Source organism: Pseudochaenichthys georgianus, chromosome 16, assembly GCF_902827115.2.
Source record: "Pseudochaenichthys georgianus chromosome 16, fPseGeo1.2, whole genome shotgun sequence".
Classification (NCBI taxonomy): Eukaryota; Metazoa; Chordata; class Actinopteri; order Perciformes; family Channichthyidae; genus Pseudochaenichthys; species Pseudochaenichthys georgianus.
The window spans coordinates 43548914-43572084 of NC_047518.2; the positions used below are offsets into that span (position 1 = coordinate 43548914).

A 23171-nucleotide genomic window follows, 5' to 3' on the forward strand; every position below is an offset into this window, starting at 1 on the left:
CATCTCCCCCACTTGCCCCCCTCCCCGGTGCAGTGCGGACTCTCCTGTCCGTGTCCAACTCAGTGTGATCTCACCGTCCTCCACATGCCAAGCCCTTCTGCCAGTTGTCTCAGTTCCCAGACGGTACTTAGGGGTCCTTCCTGGACCTTTTGGGTCTTTCAGGAGTGTTTCTAGGGATCTTGGGTTTATATTCCCTGGGTTCCAAAGGTCTTAGGGTTCGTTACTTGACCTTTTGGGATCCTCAGGTGTGGTCCCTTTCTTCTGGGGATCTAGGGAGTCTGATTACCGGGGATCTTAAGATCTTAGGGTTCGTTCCTGGACATTTGAGTCCTTCGGGCGTATTCGTCTTGGATGCTGGTTCCCTTGGTGTTCTGAAGGTCTTAGAGTGTGTTCCTGGTCTTCTAGGGTTGTTTTGGTTTGTTCCTTATTTTCTTGGCGTTCACCTTTGGATGTGAAGCCCTCTCAGTGCTTGTAAGATGCGTCCCTGGACCCTTATTGGCCTAAGAAGCCGGCCGAATCAGTGATTTTAGATTGTGTTGCAAGGCTTCTTAGAACCGTCATCTGGGGTTTTTGTAGTTGTTCCAGGTTTTCTCGGGTTGTTAGGGTCCCCTAGCAACTTGCACAGGCACAAGGGATTTGACTTTCCAGTATTGTATGTTGTGAATGATTAAATCAAGAGAAACACCAAAGATCTGACACCCGTGTAAATGCTGCCGTGCCAAAGAGTGGCTTGGCTTTCTCCACCTTTTCTCCCCCTCCCTCTTTCTGTCTTTACCGGTAGAAGGGGGCGGATTGCCGGGCCCCCTTCACAGCGTGCACTTGAAAGACGGGCGGTCATGAAAGAGGCCATCGACTTTTTCACTGACTTCAAAGGGGAGGCTTTTTTCATCCCGTCTCCTCTCTGGGTATCTGGTCTGGGGTCCGCTCTTGGCCAGACCTGTGGGCCTTAGGGGGCATTCAAAGGGGGCGGGGGGAGATCAGAGAGGAGGCTGAATCATCCAGAATGAGGATGGTGGTACTGGTGTTTGCGTAGGAAAGGTGGGAGGGAGGATGTACGAGGGGTAGGAGGTGTTGGAGTAGTGGGGCATGGAGCTGAATTAAACTTTAATGAGCAACAATTGTAAGCATGCTGAGAGCGAAGGGGGGCGGTGGCAGGGGTGTCTGTACAGGGGGGGGGATACAAAATAAAAGAGCTTTGAGGCTCCTCTGCCGACCCCTGCTCACTACCGTCAATGTATCAAAGCTGAGGTGACACCTTTCAGGTTTCCCTTTGTCCGTGTGACTGGGAGCCTAAAATGGAGACAGAGCTGTTTGTATTGAGCCACCTTCTGCTTCGTGTCAAGCAGCCAAGCTCTTCCCTTTCTGTGCAGATACGGGAGGGAGGAGGGAGGGGGAAGTGAACCAGTTTGCTGCTGCAGGTGATCAGCTTTGCCATTTTAGCCTGCGGCACCCCCTAGTGGCTTTTCTAGAAACTTCACCCTGGAGCAAGTCTGGCAGCCGAGGCCATGGCAAAGCAAGTCTGAGGAGAGCGTAAATAATGAAATAGAAGAACTGAAAGCAAATGTATACTTTCAAGAAAAAAAAAAAAAAAAAAAGGTAATTTTTTTGATAATGTTTAAACAAAAAAACAACCAAAGATTGAAGGGTAACTGCTGAATCATTATGTATCATGGGTATTTTTAGCAGTTCCCTATCAGAGCTACCGTAGCACTCAGAGGATTCAAAAAGCACCAGTGGGGTTCCGCGTGCTGAATATTTATGTTGCATAAAACAGTATTATGTTGAGCTGGAACTGAGAAACTGACATGAGGCAGTGTCTTCAGATGGAAGTCTTTTGACTCTGTAAACCCCAGTGTCCCCCCGTCTGTCCTCCCCTCCTCCCCATGTGTGTACATGAAGACTTTACCCATCTACCTCAACTGTGTGAGATGTTGTGTGGCAAAGATATTCCTTAACCAAAGAATCCATCCTGTCAGGGTGTCTGTCTATCTATCTATCGATCTATCTATCTTGTCTGTCCATCCGTCTCTTCTTCATGCCTTTTACTCCAAACCAAATGTGCTGGAATCAATCCGTAACAGGAGCCGAACGCGGCCCCCGTCCAGCCAAAGCTTTAAGTATGCTAGTGTCCCATCGATCCATGTTCTGTATATAAATAAAATCATTCTCAAGACCAAAAAAGAAGGAGGTGACAATCCAAGCAAGGAGGATCTTGCTGTAATCAACGTTGCCTATTCCTTTTTTTCCCAAAAAACTAGCATCATGTGACTCGCTGTAACAGAAAAAGCCCAAGAATCAAGCGCTCATCCAAAAATAAAAAAGGTCGGAGGAGACAGAAGCTATTTTTCCACATTTGTAAGCCACCCCTCCCACCCCTGTTTTTTCCAAAATGTTTAGTGTAGTTGAAATACTGTTCGATCCCACTGTTGTAAGTAGGAATTAATGAAATCCATACAAAAGCTTTAAACGGGGACGAGCTGAGGGAAATATTATATTTGACTGAGTCCGAGTTTCCTCAGCTTGGACTCGACCCACCATGCTTTATCGTGCCATCCTTGTCCATGTGTTAGACTTACTGATGAATGTGGCTAACCAACCAAAGGCTTTAAAAAAAAAAGATACACAACACTTTAAACGTCAATCATGGTGGGACATTTTGTATCAACAACTAAAGAAAATCCCTTTGAATACCTCATGTGAAAATTGTTTGTTGTGATGTTGCACTAAAAAAATAAAAATGACTCATTTGTAACCCAACCCTGTTTTCTGTTGACTTCCTTCTGACCTTGCTGGACGTGTGAGCGGGGAATCTTCTCGGCTTTTAAAGGGCAATACTGACAATGATATTATATGTATTCAATCAAACCGAAAGGAATAACCCTCATAAAACCTGGTATTGCCTTTAAAGTATGCAGTATATATTTAATACCTGCTTATTTTAGCCGTCTGTGGTTCTCCATCAAATCAATCAATGTACCCAAATTCAGCCTTAAGTATTGGTATCTGTTGAAGGTTTTAGATGTTTTTGGGGTTTAAACAATGCTTGTCAACAGTAATAGACTGTATATAAAAAATATACGTTTCTAGGATCACTATTGCACCCGGAGATATTCAGTTTATTGCCGAGAAGTCTGTCTGCTAAATGTGAAGCTGCACCCAGAAGCAAGTTAGCTTAGCATAATGACTGCAGCCGTAAAACTGCACTCTCTACAGTTGAGTTGTTTGTGTTACTTAATACCGTTAATGAAAAGAGACATGCCACGTCATCAGTAAGCATTTTCTAACGATAGATACATTTTGTTATTTAGCTTCAAGTTTAAACGACATTATGAGAGTGGTATGTATCTCCTCTTTTAAATTCTAAAAAGCATATAAGCTTTAAAATAACACACAGTTTCAACCGACCCCTTGGACTTGGCTAAGCATTTGATGACACACACACACACACACACACACACACACACACACACACACACACACACACACACACACACACACACACACACACACACACACACACACACACACACACACACACACACACACACACACACACACACACACACACACACACACACACACACACACACACACACACACACACAGAGTAACTTGCCTGCAGGCTGCATTATGTCATGCTATACCATCAGCATGTGCACAGGACAGAGATGTTTACTAGAGACACAGGTATTGATTTCGGCGTTCCTTCCGTCGTAACACGTGAAAGCTAAATTGACCAACAAGCCAATTTCCCAAAGAGTCAATGGAATCCTTTCAGGCAGTTTTCATGGCGGATTTAACAGAGGGAAAAACCTGTGTAAAATCAGATATTCGCTGTCATCACGTCCACGGCACAGAAGACAGATCTGAAAGGGCAAGATTACACAGTACATGTCTCTTTATTAAGGATTCAAGCACACAGTAAAGACAAGATCAATGATGAAACTAGCACTTAAAGATGTACTGTTCTTGGCTTTCCCCCTCAGAAGGTGCATCACATGGAATTTCACAAAACCAAATCTGAAGAAAACTGTTCATTATTAGGGGTGTAACGGTATCCGTATTCGTCCCGTACCGTCACGGTTCGGCGCATGCAGTCACACGGCGAATACGCCTTTTTTTTTTTTACGAGTGGGAAAAAAGTCTGTCATTCAGGGCAGTATCCACTACACTATATATACTCCAGGGGGCGGTATTGCGCCTAAAAGCTGTTTGCCAGCCGCCCTTAAACAACAAATGAAGAACAACAACAAAACGAACTAAATACAAGAAGAAGAAAAGTTAGTATGGCGATTTCAGATAACACACAGGAGCTAGAACCCACCTGCTTCTTTTAAATCAGCTGTGTGGGAACATTTCGGGTTCCCTGTGGACGTTAGTTTTACAGCTTGATGAAACCTTTTAGTTTGACATCAGCCATTATAGATACTATGGCCATCTGAGTGTGTGTGGTACTGTTTGTTTTTAACTGTTTAATACAGTTAATTATTCAAAATGTCAAGAGTTCCTTATTTTGAAACTGAAACTTGCACTACTGTTCAAAAATAAATAACAGCAAACCTGGAATTACGCACCGTGACCCCCAAACCGAGGTACGAACCGAACCGTGACTTCCGTGAACCGATACACCCCTATTCATTATAAAACCTAACTTTAAAAATAGTGGATGTATAAAACTGAAGGGGACGTTAATCATCCAGCCTGTTTCTTCTGCAGCTACATAACGGGGTAGCAGGCGTACAGAGCGATGCCACACTGGTTCTGCTTGTTGCGTGCCATCCGGATGTAGCCCTGTTCTCCGTAGGACGTTCCCCAGCTGCACAGAAAGGGCGGAGAAACAAGTTCATGAAAGTACAATCATGTTTATATCCTTATTGAGTGATTAGAACATGACCAGAACAGTCATCCACGTGCATTAAGTCGACCAATAGCGCCCACCTTAGAGAAATGGAAGACCGAAAGTCTACGGGGTCCAAACCACACACGACATTTAGCCACGAGACGCATTCGTATCTCGTGTTAAACCAAATGTAGAGATATTTTTCCGGGCGACATGTCACGTTACGTTACGTCAGATTCAGAGCCAAACCAAGGGGCTTTGTTGCCTAAACCCAACCCCAACATCCGTGATTGTACATCAAAGATCCACGTGTTTCAACACCTGAGTCAAGACGCTGCACAAAAGGCTTTTCAAAATGTAATATCGACAATAATCTACTGGGAAAACGTGTTTCATGGGTTGTCTCATTACTTAAACGGCCAATCTCACGGTTTATCCATCAAAATCAATTAGGAGGAATACATAAGTCACTGTGTGGCAGAGGCATATCGATGGGATCATGTTTTTCACACAGTAATGAGAAAGGAAACGCCTTCTCTTTTACACACAAAGGATTTCCTGACGTCGTCTGATTAAGACCGTAACTGCAGTTTGACTTAATGTTTGCCTGAGAGGCAGCAGCTGTTTGAGGACTTTTAAGTCGACCACTGAACTCGTGTCAGCAGAATACCCCAGCCCTTTCTGCTTATTGAAACCGAGTACTTTCAGGCACAGTATTGACTTCCCCGTTTCACTTCCCCTCCACCACACAGGGACTCAGAGAAGGCCTCACCTGTTCTTCACCAGCCAGTAGTCGTGTCCGTTCAGAGAGCCGTAGCCCACAGCTAACACACCGTGGTTAATGATCTGGGTGCAGCTTGGGTCATCGTACACCCCTGAAACAGCAGGGGTCAGGGAATTATTGCGTTTAAATCAATTATATCATTCTCAATATTAGTGTACATATTATAATAATAATATATAATAATAATACATTTTATTTTTAGGCGCCTTTCATGACACCCAAGGACACCGTACATTTAAAAAAAAAAAAAAAATTAAAAAAAAAAAAAAAAAAAAATAAATAAATAAATAAAAAAAATAAAATAAAAGCTAATAGGCAACAGAACAAGATAAAAACACAAACAGGAAATCATGGAGGAGACAGTCAAGTGGACACAAATGAAACATATAATGGGGAGCACTACAGTGAGTAAGCAGATTTGAACAGGTGGGTTTTTAATTGGGATTTGAATATTATATTATTATTATTATTATTATTATTATTATTATAATAATTATATATATGTATGCATTGCTGGTGAATCAATCAGTAGTGTAGTTTCAATCCGACATGTTCATTTTTCTAGTATTGCTGTTGCAGTTGTTTCAACAACAAAAAAACGAATTGCTTTACATTTTCCTCAGAGTCTAACATTTCACAGGAGACGCTACACTTTGTTTCCACGGCTACTTTAGTTGTTCTGCCATTTCTCCTAGAGGGGGTATACAATGTAAATGTATACTTTTTTAACTGAGGATAACTACTGATAGATACCTGGGGAACATCATTGTTTGTAGATCGAATTTCACAAGTCATTTCGGGAACCAATCTAAACGTCTATGTTGTATTTTGATGTGTGTATATGTATATGTGTGAGTATGTAGGTGTGTATATGTATATGTGCATATATGTATATCAATCAACAGGTAAAGCAGATTAATAATAATAACAACAATAATAATTAATAATAATAATAATTATTGCAGATTATAGATTATAAATAAATCATTTAGGGACAAGGCGGTGAGATTAAATACATTATACTTCTTCTCACTCCTTTTAAAACACTAGATGTGGCACTGTGTATGTTGCTAATGCTGTTGTTGTTGTTGTTGTTGTAAATGTCATTTTTTGTTTCGATTTATCTTACATAACTATGCACTGCAACATTTGTTTTGTTTGGTAATTATGTATTTTAAATGTCAATTGCATTGTGCAATCAGCATTTTCTTAACGGAGATAAGTTAAAGCAAAAAGCTTGAAGAGTAAGGTGAACGCTGCATCTTGCTGTCCTCATTGGTAAACCTTTAGCTGCGCTCAACAGTGATACATTGGGTCCTCGAGTACACCTGCACATGCAGCAAGGTGACACCTTCACCCAGGTGTGCACAAACAAGACTTTTAGAGGGTGTTCACTTTTTTTCGCAAGTATAAGTGTTAAAAATCACTCTCCCTCTGTGACCTTTTGTCAGCAACCTTTTACGAGTCCTCCGCCACCCTTCACTAAACACATCTGGATCTTTCCGCATCTATTTTCAGTCATGTGAGTAAAGAAAAAGAGCCTGTGGAGCTCATGATGTGGAACGTACCGCTCCTGTAAAAGCGGAATGTGGGCAGCTTGGCGTCAATCCCCACTGAAATGGGTCCAATGTTGGCAAGCGCGTCCTTCAGAGTGGCCTCGTTCCCCTCAGGCAGGAAGCTGTAGCTGGAGCAGTTAGCAGCGCGGGACGAAGGGCTGTACTGACACTGCTGGTCCTGAAGTCAGAGGACAAACTGGGGTTAAAAGTGCTGGTTTATACTGGATGGAACATACCTGATGGGACTCGAAAAGCAACTCAACGTATAACTTGAAGTTGGCTTAACTCTGGTGGCGTCCAGGTAGGTACAAAGATAACCTCTTCATTTTCCTAAGCACTAAATACATGCGTTTTCTATCCAGAGCCAGAAATGTTCAATCATTTTCTTTATGTTGTGGGTAAATCACGACCAAAACACCTTTGTGAGGCTGCAACAGTCTCCTTCCTCCTCCTCTTCCACACAAACAGAAGCAGCCTGGAGGACAAACACGCTGTCCGCTCACATTCATTTATTGTTGCTCCAAAGAGACATTAACAGCGGACCACAGACGAGTGAAGCAAGTGTTGCCGTCTACAGCCTGCAGGGGCGAGCTCAACTTCTTCGACACCCACATTGTTTTCTCATACAGGAATGTGTTGACTGTAAAGCTGAGCTTGCACTCCTAAATGCTTCCACCGAAAACACCACGTTGTCTTTTAAAGTTCATTTCAGGCTGAGGTTTTCATCGAGTAGGGCCTACTCGATGAAGTAGGGCGTACTCGATGAAGTAGGGCCTTCTCGATGAAGTAGGGCCTTCTCGATGAAGTAGGGGTTACTCGATGAAGTAGGGCCTACTCGATGAAGTAGGGCGTACTCGATGAAGTAGGGCCTTCTCGATGAAGTAGGGCCTTCTCGATGAAGTAGGGCGTACTCGATGAAGTAGGGCCTACTCGATGAAGTAGGGCCTTCTCGATGAAGTAGGGCCTACTCGATGAAGTAGGGCCTACTCGATGAAGTAGGGCCTTCTCGATGAAGTAGGGCCTACTCGATGAAGTAGGGCCTACTCGATGAAGTAGGGCCTTCTCGATGAAGTAGGGCCTACTCGATGAAGTAGGGCCTACTCGATGAAGTAGGGCCTTCTCGATGAAGTAGGGCCTACTCGATGAAGTAGGGCCTACTCGATGAAGTAGGGCCTTCTCGATGAAGTAGGGCGTACTCGATGAAGTAGGGCCTACTCGATGAAGTAGGGCCTACTCGATGAAGTAGGGCCTACTCGATGAAGTAGGGCCTTCTCGATGAAGTAGGGCCTACTCGATGAAGTAGGGCGTACTCGATGAAGTAGGGCCTACTCGATGAAGTAGGACCTACTCGCGTTCACACCAAAAAGAGCCGGTACTAAAAGTAGTTAATGCGAACCTTTTTACCCCCTCGAAAGTCCCTGCTAGAGAGCAGGGACTTTCGAGCGGCTCTTTTTTGAGAAAAGAGCTATATTTCTGATTGGCTGGACGGATTGCAAACCACGCCCCGTAAAACTCCAAAAAAGTTTTGTGAAGCCGCCATTTTATTATCCTTGCATTAGCATTAGCATTAGCCCAGCGCAGAAACGCAGAGAGACTAACTTATGGCAACACAAAATAAAACATGGGAGCGGTGGAGATGAGGAGGTGTCGGCGTTCTGGCGATTTACTCGTAAGGCTTCAGTAGAAGCTGCTGGGACTCCCAGCAGCTTCTACTGAAGCCTTCCCCAACTCCGGGGACTTCCGGCCGGGGACTTTGGGCGGCAGTATACGCCGTGAAGTGGTTTGCGGCCTGCCAGTAAACCCAAAGCAGAAGAAGAAGAAGTGACGTCAGCGGCTTCATTTGCCTAATCCTCCCCCAGGGACTTTTTCTGGTGTGAACGCGATCTGTACTTAGTTAATGCGAACTAAAGAGTTTGCATGAACTAAGTTCGCATGAACCTTTGTGGGAAAAGTACCGCAGTGTGAACGCGGCTAATGTCTATAGCCCACTCAGTAGGCTATAGACCCCTCCGGTGTCGAGGAAGTTCTGACTGATAAAGCTAATTGCAATACAATTGTCACCTTTAATGCAGATCACAAATTCCCTAAGTCTGAGGTCATGTCTAGTTTTTGGACCCATAAACCAATATGCATTTAATTGTAACAGGTGTGTAGGAACACACATTTTCACATTTAAAAGTTGGAACATGTGCACTTTTAAAATGTTTGCTAAAAGAAACTATTAATTAAAACAATTTGTGTTTTAATTGAACTCAAACAGATTCAGTGTATCTGATATCTGACACTACATACTGATATACACCTGAACATCAGCAGGAGAGGACTCTTTAAAGTAGAGACACTACATACTGATATACACCTGAACATCAGCAGGAGAGGACTCTTTAAAGTAGAGACACTACATACTGATATACACCTGAACATCAGCAGGAGAGGACTCTTTAAAGTAGAGACACTACATACTGATATACACCTGAACATCAGCAGGAGAGGACTCTTTAAAGAAGATACACTACATACTGATATACACCTGAACATTAGCAGGAGAGGACTCTTTAAAGTAGAGACACTACATACTGATATACACCTGAACATCAGCAGGAGAGGACTCTTTAAAGTAGAGACACTACATACTGATGTACACATGAACATCAGCAGGAGAGGACTCTTTAAAGTAGAGACACTACATACTGATATAGACCTGAACATCAGCAGGAGAGGACTCTTTAAAGTAGAGGCACTACATACTGATATACACCTGAACATCAGCAGGAGAGGACTCTTTAAAGTAGAGACACTACATACTGATATAGACCTGAACATCAGCAGGAGAGGACTCTTTAAAGTAGAGACACTACTGTACATACTGATATGAACCTGAACATCAGCAGGAGAGGACTCTTTAAAGTAGAGACACTACATACTGATATACACCTGAACATCAGCAGGAGAGGACTCTTTAAAGTAGAGACACTACATACTGATATACACCTGAACATCAGCAGGAGAGGACTCTTTAAAGTAGAGACACTACATACTGATATACACCTGAACATCAGCAGGAGAGAACTCTTTAAAGTAGAGACACTACATACTGATATACACCTGAACATCAGCAGGAGAGGACTCTTTAAAGTAGAGTCACTATATACTGATATACACCTGAACATCAACAGGAGAGGACTCTTTAAAGTAGAGACACTACATACTGATATATACCTGAACATCAGCAGGAGAGGACTCTTTAAAGTAGGGACACTACATACTGATATACACCTGAACATCAGCAGGAGAGGACTCTTTAAAGTAGAGTCACTATATACTGATATACACCTGAACATCAACAGGAGAGGACTCTTTAAAGTAGAGACACTACATACTGATATATACCTGAACATCAGCAGGAGAGGACTCTTTAAAGTAGGGACACTACATACTGATATACACCTGAACATCAGCAGGATGCTCACCTGTCCTTTGTATGGGTACGACGCCTCAGATTCGATCCCCTGGTTGTCGATGACGTACTTGAAGGCCTTGTCCATGAAGCCCCCGTTGCAGCCGCGGTTTCCGTATTTTCCAGAACAGTCCACCAGGTTTTGGGGACTCAGGTCCACCAGCTTCCCTGTGGTCCTGGCTAACTGGCCCTCCAAGGCCCCTGCAGCACTGAAGGCCCAGCAGGAGCCACAGGAACCCTGGGTGTTAAACAAGATCAAGATTCAAGATGCAAGGCTTCTAATGTCATGTGTGCATAGCTACAGTGTAGATCAGGGGTGCCCGATACGTTTCTAAATGTGAAGTTAGCCTATCATCTATCCTTACTATGGTCAATGGACTGTACTTATATAGCGCTTTATCCAGTCTTTAAGGATATATCAATGAAAATCTTAGGTCAGGCTCCTCCAACAGCGCAACACAATAAAATAGTGCAAGTAAATACAAAAATTGAATACACATAGTGCCATAAGAATTTATATACAAGTATTTGGAATATGATATATAATGTGTAAGTAGCAAACAGATGAATGTTATGGATGTTCTTTCAAAAGTTCAGTGACTCAATTAACCAGAATAGGAACAGAGAACTGTGTCTTAACAGTGAGGCAATAAACTGCCCACACCGTCCTCCTTGAATTCCAGTAAGCAGCTATTGTTTTCTTCACAGGAAGTTGTCACCACAACCGCCAGTTTTGTTCGTTTTTTTTCCACATCCACTGGGTGTGGAAGATGTGTCACATGCATTACCAAAACCAAATCTAGAGCTCATCACCTGACCTGCACACATAAGCACAGGACAGAAGCTGGAGAAAACATATCAAATCTAGAACTATACAACTATTTTAAATGTGTAAAAATAATTCACAATACATGTAAATATAGAAAAAGAGTAAGTACATATATAATATTATATTAGGAAAATATATATGAAGAATAACTGATGTGCATCATATCAGAATTTAAAAGGGATGTCTGTGCAGTTTCATACCTTTGTACAAAATGTGCAAAATACACAGTTTTTTATGTTTGACCTAATTACTTTTAATTGGCCGCCGATAAAATAATTATAACTTTGATCTTCATTTGATTCTTTACTGTATCATACAACTAAAGTATGTCAATAATATGTGTGTCAAGTGAAGAGGAATAAGGGATGCAGATTAATATCATTCAACCAAACTCACAAGTATTGAGTTTGGAAAGACTTCAGTTCTGTGCAACATCCATCCATCCATTAATCCATCCATCCATCCATCCATTAATCCATCCATCCATCCATCCATCCATTAATCCATCCATCCATCCATCCATCCATCCATCCATCCATTAATCCATCCATCCATCCATTAATCCATCCATCCATCCATCCATCCATCCATCCATCCATTAATCCATCCATCCATCCATTAATCCATCCATCCATCCATCCATTAATCCATCCATCCATTAATCCATCCAGCCATCCATTAATCCATCCATCCATCCATCTATCCATCCATCCATTAATCCATCTATCCATCCATCCATTAATCCATCTATCCATCCATTAATCCATCCATTAATCCATCCATCCATCCATCCAGCCATTAATCCATCCATCCATTAATCCATCCATCCATCCATCCATTAATCCATCTATCCATCCATTAATCCATCCATTAATCCATCCATTAATCCATCCATCCATTAATCCATCTATCCATCCATTAATCCATCCATCCAACCATGAATCCATTAATCCATCTATCCATCCATTAATCCATCCATCCATTAATCCATCCATCCATTAATCCATCCATCCATCCATCCATTAATCCATCCATCCATCCATCCATCCATTAATCCATCCATCCATTAATCCATCCATCCATCCATTAATCCACCCATTAATCCATCCATCCATCCATTAATCCATCCATCCATCCATTAATCCATCCATCCATCCATCCATCCATCCATTAATCCATCCATCCATCCATCCATCCACTAATCCATCCATCCATCCATTAATCCATCCATCCATTAATCCATCCATCCATCCATTAATCCACCCATTAATCCATCCATCCATCCATTAATCCATCCATCCATCCATCCATTAATCCATCCATCCATCCATTAATCCATCCATTAATCCATCCATCCATCCATCCATCCATCCATTAATCCACCCATTAATCCATCCATCCATCCATTAATCCATCCATCCATCCATTAATCCATCCATCCATCTTCTCCCGCTTATCCGTGGTCGGGTCTCGGGGGTAGCAGTTCCCAGCAGAGAGCCCCAAACGTTCCTTTCCCCTCATCAACCAGCTCTGACTGGGGGTCCCAAGGCGCTCCCAGGCCAGCGAAGAGATATAATCCCTCCACCTGGTCCTAGGTCTACCCCTTGGTCTCTTCCCAGCTGGACGTGCCTGGAACACCTCCCTAGGGAGGCGCCCAGGTGGCATCCTAACTAGGTGCAACATGTTAGATATAATAGACAAACAAGGAAAGTGAGTTTTTAAACCTCTTAAACACCGCAAATATCTTCTTCTTACACTATTTCTATTTTATTTGTATTTACTTGCACTATTTTATCTGTTTTATTGTGTTGCAGGAGCCTAAGAGTTTCATTGATATATCTACACTGTAGCTATGTAAGCCTTGAATCTTGAATCTTGATAGAAATACATCCAAGATGGACACTCGTGATGTACAGGAAACTACTGTCGGGTTGTGCGCAACAGCATTACATTGAAAAACTAAAGTGAGAGTCCTTTAAAATTGAACACTACTTGAGTAAGTCTGCTTAGTTACTTTACACCCCTGACTAGAATGCATCACTATGGGGGACCCTGGTTGTATGTCGAGCTATGTACCGATGAGAATAAAAGCCTTGACTCCACTGGAGGTCCCCCTCACCTGCGCCTTGACCCTGGTCACACAGCCCTTGTCTCTCCAGTCCATGGTGTCGGGGGCTCTCGCGCCCGAAGCCCCTCTGAAGGCTGACGGTGCCCTCTGGATGTCGTTGGGAGGAGTGAGCACGGCGTACGACTGCAGGATCTCCTCCGCTGTCTGTCAGGAAGAACAACGAATACAATTATATTAATATAGCCCAGTATCACACACTACACGTGTGACCTTCGCCTGTGCTGGCTCTGTGTTGGGATGCAAGTAGAAAGTAGAAATAGTCAATAAGAAATATGTTTATCCTCATCACTGCCCAATTATTACAAAGATGTATTAGCATTTTCTGAATTGTGAACGTCTAGTATGTGGCATTATTTTATTGACTTGTTTTAAATATAATTAGTTGTCAGGGTGTTGTTTCAGACACATTTACATACTGTACATACATGAATACAAACATATTTCACAAGGATCTTTGATACTAAGGTAAAGGTTTATAATTGACAGAACATTCAGGATAAAAGTGTGTTTCATGTTTGTTTTATTAAAGCTGTACCTCACTACACTTACTAAACCATGATTTAGTTTAGAGCACATGTGTCAAACCCAAGGCCCGGGGGCCAAATCAGGCCCGTGGTGGATTTAATTTCGGCCCGCAGGATCATTTCTAATTCCTATTAGATCTGGCCCGCCGGTATATTGCACGCACACCTTCCCTCCATCCTGAGGGTCTCCTCCGCTCAGAGCCTGAGCCCAAACATTGAGGACCTTGCTCCCAAGATGAGACGCCAAGTATCTGAGCTAGCATCTCAGATCAGCACACTGACTTTACATGGATGCTTCCTTCTGCACTTTCTCTCTCACGACAACAGGGCATGTTTGGTTTCTCTCTGAGGGGAATAGTTTTGTTGAAGCTGTTGTTGGCCTGTGGAGAAATGTACTCATAAGAAATGACTCTGCAGATAGAGCCGTAAGAAATGACTGCAACGGATTATTTAATGTTTAATGTTGTTTTTATAGGCAATAATTGAAGCTTTGTTAGTTCCAGGTTTAATATGTGCAATAAGTTCATTTCAATAAGTTCTGCAATAAGCATCGAACCAGTCCGGCCCTCGGCTAGTACCCATTTTTTATGTTGGCCCTCTGTGTGTTTGAGTTTGACAGCCCTGCTTTAGAGTTACAATCTATGAAACTGTAATGTAAAAATGAATAATCTTGCTCTCCGGGTTTCCTGTGTTCTTTGGAAAACATTTCAACAAAGGTTTGGAAAGTTAGAAGATTAATGTGGGGTCTGGAATACAAACCCAAAAGCGTCTACATTGTAAAGCATGGAGTAACGTGTTCACTGTGTGAGTGTGTGTGAGAGTTCTCAGGAATCAGCTATGGTACTTTTTGGCGTCAATTCCTCCCCTTCAGCTGGAACATCTCCAAAGACCCTCGGACACAGATTGAGGCGAGGCAGGTTAAAGGACGCAAACCAACACCACGTAGTTAATGTTCCAGTCTGCAGCGCGGTTTCTTTAACACTCATTATGCACCCAGAACATACTGCAGGCTATTCTCCACATACAGTAAGTGCTGGATGCATCCTGCCGGAGCCGTGGATCAGTGGTCGAGCTGAGAGCAGAAAGCATCTCATTACTCCAGCCTCAAAGGCTTGAGCCGAGAACACGCTGAGTTCCACACGGAGTTGGACCAGAGGACGGGCCACAGGGGGAAAAGACGAAGCCTAATGCTCAGCGTCCAAATATACAAACGTACATTCTGCCTTGTTTCCTGATTACAGGAACTTTCACGGGGCTTCAGCTGAAATGATGAGTTAAAGCAGCGATGATCGATATTGTTAGAATAACAAAGTGTCAAATAAGTGAGAAACTTTTGTCAACAGGCACAATGAGTTTTTAAAAGTACAGTGGGATCCAGAGCCTTTTCTTATCAAGCTCCACATTTGTGGAATCAGCTTCCAGTTTGTGTTCGGGCGGCAGACACCCTATCCGCTTTTAAGAGTGCGCTTCAGACCTTCCTTTTTGATAAAGCTTATAGTTAGAGCTGATTAGATTCAGCCCCTAGTTTTGCTGATAGAGGCTTAGTTTGTCGGGGGACATCTTACTTCTTCCTTCTCTCTGTCTGTACCTGTGTCCTCTCATGTTCCCATTAACCCAGCTTCCCCACAAGTCTCTCTTGTTGGTGTCTCTATACGCCGGGATCCTGAGTCATGGATGATCCTGTTGCTGCGGTCCTGCCTGACTCTCATCATACTTCCCTGATGGCTCCCACAGGATTGCTGACATCCTCCTGGATTCATCTTCCTATTATACACACATGCATTTCCAAACATCTGGACTACCTATGTTGCAAATGTATTATCTTTTCAATTTACACACGGCATCTATTGCACGTCTGTCCGTCCTGGGAGAGGGATCCCTCCTCTGTAGCTCTCCCTGAGGTTTCTCCCATGTTCCCCTTTAAACTGTGGGTTTTCTCTGGAAGTGTTTCCTTGTACGATGTGAGGCTCTAAGGACAGAGGGTCTAAGGACAGAGGGTCTAAGGACAGAGGGTCTAAGGACAGAGGGTGTCGTATTGTCATACTGATATTCTGTACACACTGTGAAGTCCACTGTGTGATATTGGGCTGTATAAATAAACATTGATTGATTGATTGTTCCAAAAGACGTGCAAATGAAGAAATATCTTCTCCGACTCCTAATAGAAGTGTTTTGGGACGTTGTCGCGTGTTTGCACCGGTCGGCCAACGTAACATCCCGCTTATCCGAGTCGGGCTTGCGGAGGTAGCAGTTCTAGTTTTTCCCAACTCCTTACGCCCTAATTTGATGCTTTCGTTCCCATTTCCATTGATAGAATTATTGCAACATACATACGGCCTTCTTTTGAGATCCAGTGCATATATATGCATATTCATCCAACATATTTTAAAAAGTAATATATAACATTATTATAATGAATAACTGTTGAGAATCAAAGTTCAAAACCAATCATTTCTGACCTATAACCATTATAAAAACTGTTGTTAGATGAATGAACAGTTCCCTAAACGTTTCCCCTTCATTATACACGCTGTAGTTTCTCACCAAGTCTCCCATGTGGTTCATGCTCAGATCGTAGGTGTGCAGCCCCATGGAGGCCTCCAGGTTGTGTATGCTAATGAGCATCAAGTTTTTCTCCCACAATTCCCGGCGGTGCATATCCTCCACCTCAAAACAAAGATATACAGTAAGAGAGCGTAAGGTCAAAGACTGCTACATTATGGATTTTGCGCCTACAAATACATTTACATCCCGTTTTTCTTTTTACATTACCTCATTGCTGTACTTCTTCTCGTGCGTCTTCTTCCACAGCTCCCAGTGGCCGTCCAGCTGGCCACACACACACACACACACACACACACACACACACACACACACACACACACACACGCACGCACACACACACCCACACACAGTCAGGATGCCGTGTGACCTTTTCTTGCAGAGAAAACAAAGCTTTGAGTCACAAACAGGCGCGCGGTGTTCGCTTCAAAACAACCACACGCAGAGGATCCTCGTGTTTCTCAGTTATTCTTCTCGCAGCGGGGAAACACAACGATATAAATAGAGCAGTAGCAGAAAGTGCAAATGAAAGACAACAGTTAAAATATTGAACAAAATAGGCCAACACACTTTTAATTCAATTAAATAAGTAACCAACGTAGAAGTAAGTCAAGCACAATAACAGGACATTCCATTTTTTATTTAAACAACTATTCAAAATGTACACTGCCCTGTACATTTTATCTTTGTATTTTATACCTTTCATATTCTATTAAAACACGTTTTATTGGCTTATTTCTGCTTTTAAATGTCTCATGCCTTAATGTCAATCCAAAAGTCAAAAGCTACAACAAAGTTTGTGAAATTACGTAGTTTTTAAAATGTTATTTGTTTATTCCAGGTCTTGACACATCACCTGTACCTTTCACAATCTCACCAGGAGACTATGCTCCAATTCAAACACTGAGTAAGTGCACTGAACAAATCAATGACTGGATGTGTCAGAACTTTCTCCAATTAAACAAAGATAAAACTGAGGTAATGGTTTTTGGAGCCAAGGCAGAACGTTTAAAAGTTAGCGCTGAGCTTCAGTGTGCAATGTTCAAACCAACAGATAAAGCCAGGAATCTAGGTGTAGTCATGGACTCTGACCTGAGTTTCAACAGTCACATTAAAACAGTTACTAAATCAGCCTACTATCACCTAAAGAATATATCTAGGATTAAAAGACTAATGTCACAGCAGGATTTGGAAAAGCTTGTCCATGCTTTTATCTTCAGTAGACTGGACTACTGCAATGGTGTCTTCACAGGTCTCACTAAAAATCTATTAGAAAGCTGCAGCTGATTCAGAACGCCGCTGCTCGAGTCCTCACTGACACTAAGAGAGTGGATCACATCACTCCTGTTCTGAAGTCTTTACACTGGCTTCCTGTGTGTCAAAGAATAGATTTCTAAATACTGCTGCTGGTTTATAAAGCACTGAATGGTTTAGGCCCAAAATACATTTCTGACCTCCTGCTAAATTATGAACCATCCAGATCTCTCAGGTCTTCAGGGACTGGTCAGCTTTCTGTCCCCAGAGTCAGAACTAAACATGGAGAAGCAGCGTTCAGTTATTATGCTCCAAATATCTGGAGCAAACTCCCAGAAACCTGCAGGTCCGCTGCAACTCTGACTACTTTTAAATCCAGGCTGAAGACTTTTCTTTTTGTCGCTGCTTTTAATTGAACTATTCACATCTTAAACTGCACTGTAACTTTTATCCATGTACTTTTTCTTTTAATGTTTATTTTATTAGCTTTTCTTTTTAACGACTGATTTTAAATGCCTTTTTCTTAATGTCTTTCATTTTTCGTAAAGCACTTTGAATTGCCTTGTGTTGAAAAGTGCTATATGAATAAACTTGCCTTGCCTTTCACGAATAAGTGTATGTCATTTTAAGGTCAGACTTAAAATTCTTACCTGTCCAACGCTTTGAATACAACTAGTTTAAGTGTTAATTGTGTCTATTTTATGCTTATTCGTGTGTGACTCTCTGTAACACATATCCAGGAACTGTATATAGCATTTTGGCTTTTTAAATCTGGCACTTTTCAGCAATTAACCAATAAATATTACTTGTTTTAAACGTATGTTTTGTGTGTTAACTTAAACACTATAAATGATAAATCTGATTAAGTTGGTAACTAGCTTATTGTTCTACCTTATGCTTAAGTTTATTATACAATCTAAGAAAACATCAAAGTGTGAAGCTCATGATGTTCAGCTTCTTCACCAATACATCTGTGGCTGTGATAATGCTGATGTGGTATCAGGAGGCTTAAGACAATCTGATAATGCACACAGACTAATAACACATATGTAACTTCTGCTTAAATGTATCCGACGTGTTTGTGCTGAAGATGTTTCTGCAGGTCAGCCGAAGTCTATGTATTACTTATCTTAATGTAAAGCTATTGAACTAAACGGGAACTAATAAACAAGCAAGATATGTTTTCAAACGCATCGTCATCAGTTGTTGTTTAATCAAAACCATGTAGAGAATGTTGGATGACGGGAAGTGTGTGCAGCGAGAGCGATGATTCAGCAATTTAAAAAGGAACTAAAAAGCACTTAATATAATTCAACATTTTAATTTGTTTCAACCGGTCATGGTGTTCAGTATTGGTTCTTTTCATCTGATTTATGGAGAGTGATGACCACTTTAAAATAAGTAGAGGATAACAATCTATTCTTGACAGCAAGTGTCACCTGATACCTGACTGATGCACTTAACAACTAATAGTTACAAAAGCAAAACGTTATCTAACTTTTAATCTACCCCTTAAATATTTGTGATCGTTCACTTTAATCTGAACTGTAGACGTTCAAGCAAATTGAACAAATAGACAAATGATGAGAAATGTTAGACAAAGTTTGTGATCTTGACGGAGTAATTTATTTTATCGCAGATTTAAATATTGACTGGAATATGTTGCACTGTGCCCTTAAAACAAGCTGCAGACAATAATGAATACATGGAACTTGGTACAAATGGTGACTAAACCTACAGGATATGCATAAAGAAAGATGGGTCAAAAAGTGCAACTTGTATTGATCATATATTTACTAATTTTAGCCATGTAAGTTCTCAGGCAATATCAATTCCAGTTGGGTGTTCTGATCATAACTTAATAATTATCGTGAGAAGGACAAAGGTGCCAAAAGCTGGACCAAAAGTAATTGTGAGGAGATCGATGAAATATTTCCGTGAAGAGTCATTTATACAGGATGTTCAAAAGATATGTTTTTGAGAAAGTCGATCCAGATGCTCTCGAGGTCTTTAATTTGTTATTCATGCAGGTGATTGATACAATTGTTATATGTGAGTTTTCAGTGTATCCAAGTTATCCAAAGAAGGTTTCGTTGAATGGTCTCTTTTGTCTTATATTACTTCCAAAATTACAAAAATACATAATTCATGTTTTAAAGGGGAAACTGCAGCAAAAAGTACATCCATTTATAGTTTTCAAATACTATAGAACAACCTGAGCTACAAAGTCCAGATATTTAACTAATGGTTTGTTATTCATCGTCACTTTGATAACCTCACCTGCAGCAAAGAAACTCCTCACAAACATAGAAACGAAAGTAGAAGCAAAGCCAACTGAGGGTTTTGATATAATTTTCATTCATATAAAACGCATTATGTTTTGATAAAAGCTTAAATTAAATGATGAGAAGTGTAAAACTCGCCTTGATCAGTGTGTCTCATCGCTGCTTCTCTGCTGAACACGGACAGGTTTTCATGGTTTGTTAGTTATGAAGAAAATGTCACATGACGAGTCGCTCTTCTTCCTCTTTAGAAACAGAAAGCTGCAATGCCACATGTGTGAGTTAATCACCTGAGACTGAGCAGAGATAGAATAATACAAGATAAACTAAAAGTACGAAGAAACAACAACGAACATGTGATTTATTTATGTAGTTTGACCTGAAAGCCTCGACAAGAGACGAGAAGAGATGGTTTGTTTTTATTCAGCGTCTAAATACATTAAACATGTGTACAAAAAGTACGTTTAATAAAAAGTCTCATTAGCAGCCTCTGGTGGCGGTGATGTGAATTACACCTCTCAATACAAAGTTGTTGGAGAACAAATGTTTCTCAAAATCCAAAGAACTGAGAGAGCAGTGAATAGAAGAGAAACTAAATGTGAAGAAAAGGCGATTTAATGGTCTATTTTTAAAGCTTTGAAGCCACAGCCAGAGAGTAGAGACTAGAAGAGAGGGTTATTTCATGTTGTGTCCAAACACATTAAAGGTGGGGTAGGTAAGTTTGAGAAACCGGCTCGAGATCGCTAGAATTTGAAAATAGTACACAACCGGAGAAAATCTGCCACTTCCTTATAGAGCCCCTCCTCCAACACACACGAACGCGCACATGACCAATGAGGGCACGAGATAAGTTTGTGCCCCGATGGGAGGCTGACAGGCAGGTAGGCCATCCAATCCGTTTAGCCGTAATTTTTACAGTATTACGGCTTCTACAGATGACATTTTTTTATGGATTTTTTGTCAAAGCACTTAAGATATTCATTGCTTTCGGGATGTTAAGAGCATTCCATGGAATATAACAAAAAGTGTATCTCGAGCCGGTTTCTGAAACGTACCCACCCCACCTTTAAAACAACAACATTTGTACAAAATAAAGTAAACACAAAAAGCTTCTAGTGGCAATGATGTGAATTACACCTTGTTTGATGAAAAAATATTCAAAAATCTAATGGTTTTACTGTCAAATATACAAAAGCTACAGTGGGTTAAGTCCCAGGCTCCTATAACAATGCAACAAGCCACATAGTTAACATTACAAGAAAAATACATAAAATAGTGCAAGTGACACAATGGTGCAGGGAAAGTACAGGAATTAGTGTTTGGTAATCACCTGAAGGACTAAGCTAAGGCCATACAGAATTAAAGAGAAACTAAGTGTATTGAGGAATAACAAAGAAAAGGTGATTTAGTCATGTCGTTTTAAAACTTGGAGCCCTCAACCAGAGGCGAGGAGATGGTATGTTGTTTTATTCAGTGTCTAAATACATTAAACATTTGTAAAAAAGTACATTTTATAAAAGTCTCATTAGCAGCCTCTGGTGGCTGTGATGTGAATTACACATCTCAATTCAAACTTGTTGGATGAAACAAAAATTCTTAGTTATGTTGTAATTTGCACAATAGCTACAGTGTAGTTATAGGACATTAACATGTTAGGTCTTAGGCTCCTCCAACAGTGTAACATGCAATATACTTAACATAAAAGTTAAGAGAAATAAACTATTGCAATGAAATCAAAGTGCAAGTGATACAATGGTGTTAGGGAAAATGTAGAAATTAGTGTTTGGTAATCACCCGAACTCCTTGAAACTTAATCAGAAACTCAAATATAATGTTTGGAAAAATGTAATGCACAGTTAAAGAGCACTTATGTCACATGGCAGAAGAACTGGCAGGAGCACTCATTCAAGGGTACTATGACTATGCTTGCACGTCATGGTACCATAGCACCTCCAAGGCGCTAAAAATAAAACGTCAAACATCGCAAAATAAACTGGTCAGACTACTGCTTGACCTTTCATCTAGAACCCACCTCACCTCTGCCCACTTCGACAACCTAGGATGGCTTAGAGTAGACGACAGAGTACAGCTATTGCAATGGGCCTGGTCTACAGATCCACGACACCTCTATGGCACCCAGGTACATGTCAAAGTTCTTCCCAAAGGTCAAGGAATACCATGATCATAACACCAGAGGGAGCTCCACAAATCATGTGAAACCCAGATTTGGCACAACAAAGGGGGAATACACGTTTCGCAATTATGCCACATCAAGGTGGAACGCTCTTCCCACAACTGTAAAGGAAAGTAAAACTTTACTTACCTTCAGAACCTCTCTTAAAGAGCACCTTCGGGGAGAGCATTGCAAAACTGGCCCCGGTAATGGTACAAATCTCAACCTGTCGTCCAATGGACAGCTCCCCCCCCATCTATGTATATACTCTCATTTTAGACTCTGTTACTAACTGTATGTAGACTTGGTATGTCTTAAATGTCCGGTTAGGATGTATTAGAACGAAATCTAAAATGTAAATTGTAAATAAGCCATCTGTATGTCAAATGTCAAATATGTCTTAAATGATATGATGCATTGGAAATGGGGGACCCTGATGTAAACAAGACGAAAGTCTTTCTCTGGTCTGCATCCCCTTAACAATTGTATTTTTTGAGCTGTACTGTACCCAATATACAAGCTGTTAATACACTTTTCAATCAATCATTTTAATCGTGGATTATTTCATGGTTTTTAAGTGTGTTTTATACCCTTTTTATTGTGTGATTTTACTCTGAAATGTGTTTAACTGGTTTTACTTCCTGCTGCATGCTTTTATTTTTGAAACATTTGGATCGGATTGTAACCCCTTATGCCGTGTCGGTTGACAATGAGTTGCCACACCTGGAGCCATTTGTTGTATTGTTTTAAGTGGGTTTAATTATATATTTTAAATAGTTTCC

The 23171-nt window shown here is 41.3% G+C and overlaps 1 protein-coding gene across 1 annotated transcript in view; it reads right to left on the reverse strand.

The window, feature by feature from the left end:
- Nucleotides 1–3880: 3880 nt before the first annotated feature.
- LOC117460976 (cathepsin S-like) overlaps nucleotides 3881–23171 on the reverse strand; it is a 28447-nt gene continuing 9156 nt past the window's right edge. The window contains exons 5-8 of the mRNA XM_034102638.2: nucleotides 10651–10875; nucleotides 7193–7358; nucleotides 5613–5715; nucleotides 3881–4816 (exon numbers count right to left, since the gene is read on the reverse strand). Of these exons, the coding sequence (XP_033958529.1) occupies nucleotides 4717–4816; nucleotides 5613–5715; nucleotides 7193–7358; nucleotides 10651–10875 (594 nt within the window). The 3' untranslated portion in view covers nucleotides 3881–4716. The remainder of the gene's footprint in view (nucleotides 4817–5612; nucleotides 5716–7192; nucleotides 7359–10650; nucleotides 10876–23171) is intronic.